Source organism: Tupaia chinensis, unplaced genomic scaffold (assembly GCF_000334495.1).
Source record: "Tupaia chinensis unplaced genomic scaffold, TupChi_1.0 Scaffold000197_1, whole genome shotgun sequence".
Lineage (NCBI taxonomy): Eukaryota > Metazoa > Chordata > Mammalia > Scandentia > Tupaiidae > Tupaia > Tupaia belangeri.
In genome coordinates this window covers 5,891,926-5,899,850 of record NW_006159672.1, presented here as the reverse complement: position 1 = coordinate 5,899,850, position 7,925 = coordinate 5,891,926, and the positions used below count along the sequence as shown (strand labels likewise).

At 47.6% G+C, this 7,925-nt stretch overlaps 1 protein-coding gene across 1 annotated transcript in view; it reads right to left on the bottom strand.

Annotated features, from left to right (window-relative positions):
• The window catches only part of JAKMIP3 (Janus kinase and microtubule interacting protein 3), a 96,273-nt gene that overhangs the window by 28,636 nt on the left and 59,712 nt on the right, over window positions 1-7,925 (bottom strand). The window contains 6 exon segments of the mRNA XM_027771236.1: window positions 1-81; window positions 3,955-4,032; window positions 4,117-4,185; window positions 4,910-4,975; window positions 6,794-6,853; window positions 6,939-7,037. Coding sequence (XP_027627037.1) covers window positions 1-81; window positions 3,955-4,032; window positions 4,117-4,185; window positions 4,910-4,975; window positions 6,794-6,853; window positions 6,939-7,037 — 453 coding nt within the window.

Here is a 7,925-nt window from a genome sequence, read left to right as displayed (position 1 = left end):
CTCCGATAGCAGTTCAGCCACCTTGGCACCAGCCTCCTGCTGCAGGGCGTCGTATAGCATGGCTTCCAGCTCCAGGATGTGCTGGGGGTGGGAGGGGAGACGTTAGTCCTCCCCTTCTCCCAGGAATGGACCTGCCCTCCCTGATGGTCAGACAGCCCTGGTCTTTCAGGAAGAACAACAGGAGGCCAGGTTATCCATACACACCCAACTGAGGAAAAGACAATCATTAGGGGCTACAGTACTCTCCATGGATCTCTGAAAAGGACCTGTAATCTCACAGGCCATACCCCACTGCTGCATGAGAAGACCCTACCCAGGGAGACTGCAAGTTAAGATCCCGAAGCCCCAGTCAGGAGCTGATATTGTGATGCAGAGGTTGAGAAAATGACAAATATGAAGGATAAGAGCTAAGAGGGAGGTCAAAAGTGGGGGCAGCAAGTAGCAGGGGCAGGAAGAGGATGGCAAGACAGCAAAACAAGAAAGAACTGAGCAGAAGGGTGCACGCGCATGCACGCATGTGCGTGCGAGCACACACACACACACACACACACACACCACCCTTCATAGTAATACTGAAAGAAAATATTGGAAAAATTTTGGATAGTCTGAGAACAAAAAATTTAAAACTATAATCAGTGACTAACAAACTGTGGTGTACTCACACCAAGTTACTACCTGGACTGGTGGGTGCCCAAACCATGTATATACTCAGGTAAAAAGGCAAACATGCTGCAGTGTGTACAGATGCTAGTCTGTCCATGCAAATGCACATGCACACATATATTTGTGGTTATGTCCAACATCTGGAGATTCAAAAACTGGTCAAACTGCTGAGAGACTTCTTTTGCCTAGTTTTTTCAGGCCAAATCATCAGGGTCAAGATGACCACCTGAGAAGCTAAAACTGAAACAGACTACCCAACATCATGGCCTGGAGACCACACCCCACATACTCTACATGTTTAGCTCCAAGGAAGCCTTCACTAGGATTCAGATCTCACCACTTCCAGAGAACTTAGGTTTTATCACCACAGAGGATAGAAGCCCAGGAAGCATAGCTGGGGGCTTTATGATCCATTCCCACATAATGATATACACATCTAGTGGTCAGTAATAATAATAATAACAGAATGGTCATTTACAGATTACCAAGGGCCAGTTGCCATGCTCATTATTTCTCAGACATCTTCCATCCTCATGGCGTTTACAGCTGAGCAGGGCTCAAATGAAGTAATCTGCTTCCAAAGTCTCCCATGGATTATACTGGCTTATTCTATGACTGAAATGAGTCTTGCACCCCAGCAAGGGCACCAGGTGCAAGGTCTCAGGTGGCTTCTCGTTACTTTGCAGGGTTCTGTGTTTGAGCCCTAGTGCTTCTGTAGAAAGAACTTGAACCATCAAGTATAGGGAGGAGAGGTACCTAGTGCTGGCAGCACTGACTATCTGTACTCGGTCCACAGATCCATCTGCGATTCCCTTACCCATGAGGCACAGGAACCTGACAGTGATGTGTGTGACATCATACAAGTGTAGTGTCGTAATATGTGGTCTGATGGACAAAATGATACTACCAAGATATTTATGTGGGCAACCAACCCAGTGGGCAGAGCCCTGACCCTTACGCCTAAAGGAGACCTGCTTGGCTACTCAAAGCAGAAGAAGGGGGGCATATGGTGGTATAGTGGTAAAACGCAACACTCTGTGTGGCAATCCCATATGAGAAGGTTCCTGGTTCAAGTTCAGAGACCTCATGAGGTCAGCTGCACACTTTCCCTTGATCTGGGTCTGGCTGAAGGCTTGAGATAGATCACAGTATTGAAAACTTGTTGAGGGTGTTGTCCCTCTCTCTTGCTTGCTCATGGAAGAAATAAATACACTTAAAAAAAAAAAACCAGATATGAGGAAGTTTGGCATAGGGAGGAGAGGTACCTAGTGCTGGCAGCACTGACTATCTGTACTCGGTCCACAGATCCATCTGCGATTCCCTTACCCATGAGGCACAGGAACCTGACAGTGATGTGTGTGACATCATACAAGTGTAGTGTCGTAATATGTGGTCTGATGGACAAAATGATACTACCAAGATATTTATGTGGGCAACCAACCCAGTGGGCAGAGCCCTGACCCTTACGCCTAAAGGAGACCTGCTTGGCTACTCAAAGCAGAAGAAGGGGGGCATATGGTGGTATAGTGGTAAAACGCAACACTCTGTGTGGCAATCCCATATGAGAAGGTTCCTGGTTCAAGTTCAGAGACCTCATGAGGTCAGCTGCACACTTTCCCTTGATCTGGGTCTGGCTGAAGGCTTGAGATAGATCACAGTATTGAAAACTTGTTGAGGGTGTTGTCCCTCTCTCTTGCTTGCTCATGGAAGAAATAAATACACTTAAAAAAAAAAAACCAGATATGAGGAAGTTTGGCTGTAATGAAAATGCTTGGGGCCCAATTCAGGCGGAGAGCTCTCAGAGTGAGGACAGTAATAATGATCATGATAGGGGTGGTGATGCTGGTAGTGGTGCTGGTGGTGGGGGTAATGGTGATGATGATGATGTGATGTAAGATGATGACAGAGTATTGATAATGTTAAAATGAGAGCCTACCCATTATAACCCTTTCTGTGTGGCAGGTACTGGTCTGGGAAGACTGGCACAGAGAAGTTGTAACCTGCCCAAGGTTACTCACTAAGAGTGAAGGCAGGAGACAAATGCAGGCCATCTCCCTAGAGCTGGCAGTACTGACCACCATGCTAGGTTCACAAGCTCTCCAAGGTCACCTCTCCTCCCCTTCCTGCTCTCATCCCTCCCTCCACTGGAATAGCCCACTAAACAGAAAGAAGGAAGCCCATCCTAAGCTCAGGCCGAGACTTATGTGCCCTGTTGGGAATAGCAGAAACACCAAGATGCCAGCTTCTCAGTTGGGCAGTAATAGCTACTACTGATTAAGCTGTTATTACCTACTTTCTACACAACAGACTTTTATTCTCCTAACAACTGTGGGAGGCAGGAATTAATATATCTATTTACCATGAGGGGGCCAAGTCACCCGGCTCAGATCTGTCATTGGCAAGTAGCCAAGTAGGCTAAGCTCAGAGCTGTTGGGCTCCTAATCCCACAGCTGCTTTCACTCAGCCTCTAGGCTACCTTGCATGGGTTGGACAGAGTTTCCAGAGCTGCACCTGGCATGCTCTCTGCCTTTAAGCTTTCAGCAGCAGTCAGGAAAGGCAGAGGCACACAGCCTACAAGGTGACATTTACAGATGCAACTAATTGCTGCAAAGAAAGCTTGGGCTTCAGTTCTTCTGGGAAGTCTCCAACTGTGTGTGTAATTTGAGGAGCTGTGATGCAATACTTGATTTGGGTTCTGTGAAATAGAAAGACAGAAGTTCAAATGAAATTTCTTTTTATTTTCTTAAACTGATTTTAGTGATGAAGGAAATAAGTGTCTATGGAGAATCTTTGGGATTTCGATATTAACCTCAAATGGATCATTACTTTTAGGTTTATCAGCAGGACCAAAGGTTTCCTAAAGGGTATTGATGTGTACAACACAGATAAAACTTGAATTTTATTGAATGACGTTACTTACAAATATTTAACTGTGCTCAAGTATTGCTTTGATGCACTATTTGTCGATATATTCTATTTTATCAACTCATTTGAGATATTTATGTGAGTTCTCATGTGCCTACATTTTTGAGTTGAAATATTTGTGGATGGAGCAGTAAAACATTCACAAAACTCACTGCAAGGTGCCTCCAAGGGAAAGAAAGGCAGAGAGTGACCCCACATTAGTCACACTAACCCAGACATTTCTTGGGCAGTGGCCTGGGTCCTAATCCACACAGGCACCTGAGACACATTACTGGGCATGTGAACAACTTTGCTTCTTGCTTTTTTTTTTTTTCCCAAATCCTCTGCCCTGTGGGGTGGGTGGGTCCAGAATTGTGTTTCTCCTACCTTGTGGGCCTGGTCCAGGGACTGCTTCCTGTAGTCCAGCTCCTCATCCAGGTAGCCCTTCTGTTTACTGAACAGCTCCTATAACACAAAAGGACAGGTGTCTCAGCCTTGGACCTGGTTACAACATACTATAGGAAGACATGGAACACAGAAGACACCCACCTTCTCGCTTTCAAGATCCGCCATCTTCCGCTGTAGTGCTGACTCCGTCTCTTCGATCTGCTGGAGCCACTGGACACAAACAGAATGAACAGGTAACAGTGAGCCCTAGGGTCACCCACACGGGGGAGAAATGAGAGAAGCCTGGGTCTTCTTTCCCCCTCTTCCTCAGGAAAGGGAGGACTAAGCCTTTGCTGGGGAATTGGGGCTGGGATGGCATTATGAGCTACGTGCACCTAGCAGCAGACCAGGTCCACACATCTGCTCCCCACACCTGACTTAGTGAACAAGAAGTCTGCCCCTAGCACCTTCCCTGGGAGAGGAACTTGGGGTGCAACAGGAACAGACACATGTGTAGATTTCTGCCAGGAGAGGGGGAACAGATGGCCTAGGAGCATCCCTTCCCCTTGCTGCTGGAGGGGTGTCGACAGCCAGTCTACCGAATAGGTCTAGGTTAGAGGGCTGGGACCAGCATCAGGCTATGGGGTTGGTCTTCCCCACAGGAGTGTCTTGGAGGTTGAAGAGAGAATATTGATGATTTTGGAGATCCATCACACCTTCCAGCCTTCAGGAGGAAACTGAGGCAGAGTTGGTGTTGGGCCAAGATTTGGCCAAGATGTGTCCTCTGCAAATATGTACAGTAGTTGCTGTTTGACTTGTGTGCCCAACCTCCCATGGCAGACAAAATATGGTCCTGTAGCTCTTCCTCCCAGGAAGGGCATCTTCTCTGAGTTGAGCGGGGCCAGGGAGACCATGGAAGTCCTACCCTCTCCCAAGTACCTGCAGTTACAGTTACCTTTTCGGCCAAGGTCAGGACTGTCCTGGCTTGTATGACAACCACTTGCTCCTCATTGGTCAGATTCTGTACCCAAAGCAGAACACAGTTATAGTCAGAGGCAGTGACTTCTGGGGTGGGGGCTGAATGATAAATGCATGATGAGGCCAACAGATGGATATGGGGGGGTGGGTGGAGCTACGGGGGTGGGTGCCTTTACTAAAACACTCTTCTGGGATCTCTGATACCCTTTATTCTTGACCCTGTTTACTCTGGGGTGATATACATCTCATTCTCTCACTACTTATAACCATGACAGTCTAAGTTACCAGCAGAGGTGGATGTGTGGACTAGCCTAATGAGCAGGCAGGGGTGAATAGTTCCCAGCAACAGATGCTTACACATTCTCTGTCTCTGTCCCCATCTTTGTTTAAAGCCAGTGTTCTGCATACACAGCCATGAATCATTTACAACGTTGGACGGAAGATCAAGTATTCATGGCTATAAAATAGTTCCAATCCTGGCAATTCTTTTGCCCCTTTTCTTCTCTGCCTGTTTTATTTATACTTCATTCCAAGGGGCCCATTAGGTAGTCTTTCTAGGCAAAGTGAATCTGGCTTTGCAGCCAAATGTGCATTCCCACAGGATGTGGGTACTGCACATGCTCATAATCCAGCTTCCACCTGCATCAGGACCAAGATGGCCCAACCCCATCTTGTGGGACAGCTAGGAGGTGAAGAGGTGGGACAGAAGGAGAAGAGGGTAGAATTGGCAGGTCTGAGTGAAGGGCAGATACAGCCAGCAGAGCATCCCATCTGGGAGCTTTTCCCTGCTCTGTTCCTCACAGTTTTCTAGGTTATAGATATGCAAGGAGAGAAGGGATTCCTGTCAATACATGACCCTGCACAGAGTGAGTGGGAGAGCTCAACAAGTGTCAGGTGACATATGGATAAAGGATGAATGAATAGATGGATGAGTGGAGGGTGGAGGATGGATGGATGGATGGAAGGCAGAGGATGCAGGATGGAGAATGAGTAGATACAGGATGGAAGACTGAAGGATGGAGGATGGAGGATGATTGGGTGGATGGATAGAGAAATGAAAGATCAATACATGGATAAAAGGAGGGTGGAGGTGGATAAATAGATGGATGAATAGATGAAGGATGGAGGATGAATGGATGAATAGATAGAGAATGGCTGGATGAAAGAATAGATAAAAGATGGAGGGTTGATGGATAAATGGATGGATATATAGTGGAAGATGGGGGATAGATGGGTGAATGGATGAAAGATGGAGGATTGGTGGATGGGTAGAAAATGGTTGATAAGTGATAGATAAATAATAAAGGATCAATGGATGAATGGATGACAGAGGATAGAGGAAGGAGCATAAAAGATGAATGGATGATAGAGGACAGAAGATAGAGGATGGATGGATGGATCGATAGATGCAGTAACTTTGCCCTCTTTGTAGTTAATACTTTTTCATGGATTTTGCTGCAGGGTTGGAAGTCTTCCCCAAATGAGATTTGGGGATTATCCATAGACTCTGCTTCTTACCCAACCAAAGAAGTAGGTACCCCAAGAATCTTGGTGTGTCTAAGAGCTGAACGATTGAGAGAGTCCAGAAACTGAGAACAAGTGACTGGAAGTATCATTAGCTGGGAGAACTGGGGTGTTCACAGCAGAGGCCCCAACAGGCACAGGAACAATGAGAAAGGAATGGATTTCTACCAAATGCCAGGGGTCCATTCCAAGTAGGCTCTGGGCCTTGGGGAAGGTCTTGTGCAGGGTTGCCTATGGCAAGATACAGCAGAGTTGGAAGGGTCTATGGAACATAGAGGGGCTAGGGCCAGGGATGGCTGGCATGAAGAGACATGCACAAGTCAGGAGAGCGACCTACACTTACGGCGTTATCCCCCAGGATGTCCAGCTTCTTCATCAGGTCTGTGACCACGATGTCCTAGGAGGCAAAGAGACAGGACAGGCCATCAGGTGAGTGGCAGTAAGGCAGAGTGGTGCAGGGCGGGCTCAGGAGAGGAGTTTACCGTCACGCCTTCAGCCTCACAGTACACTTGGAGGGGGCTCTTCCCATCCACGAAGGGAGTATGGTGGAAGTTGATAGCGGGTGACTTCCTCTCCCTCTCCTACAACAAAGAGAAGGTTGGGCATGGGTTGGCCTTCCCTCACTGACTCCTCCCTCTGTGGAGGGCAGTGCCAGGGCCCAGGGAACATGGGCCAAGACCACTGAAGGAAGGGTAAACACAGTGTTTCTGAAAACTAAGCCCTGGTAGCAGCAGTAACAGCAGCAGCAGCAGCAACAACAGCAGAAACCTCATTGAATTTATACATGAGGACTGTTCCTGTGTATTCCTAACCCTCAGTCCACTGTAAGGGATGTTGACTTCATCTTTCTCTGGCATTTTTCTCTCTGTGATCCTGAGAAGTCCCTAGCCCAGAGCCAACTTGTTTATCCCTTAGTGAATCCAGGGTGCTGTCAGGACATTTAAGGTAAAGATTGCAGGTCTACTGTCACCATGGGTCTAACCAGAGGGAGTCCCTTGAATACACAGGCTGGTGGTGCTGCCATTATCTTCATAGACAGGACTGCATGTATGCAGGAATCCAGGAACCCAAAGTGAATGGTCATCTACACTCAGAGCAGCCTACAGTCCTTCTGCCACTCCTTGGTGGGCCAAGGAAGTAGACAAGAGGACCCCAAGAGACAGATCATCTGGACTCTGAGTAGTTTTCAACCCACTGGGTAGAGATGGAGGCCCTAGGTTGTGTGGGTGATAAGCAAGGGTGATACCCAAGAGGGGTACTTCCTTCTGACTAACAAGTGGACCACACTTTCCAGCTGCCCTTGCAGTTGCAGATGAGTGCAGTGGTGTGGCTGCCCACACCCAGCCCGACTTTCCCCACAGCATTCTCGCCTCTCCTCCTCTGTAGGTCATAACAAAGGAGGCAGGTTAGGAACAGCAAGGCACAGATAGAGGGTTTCTGGTCACTGCATGGCACCCAATGCTTCCCTA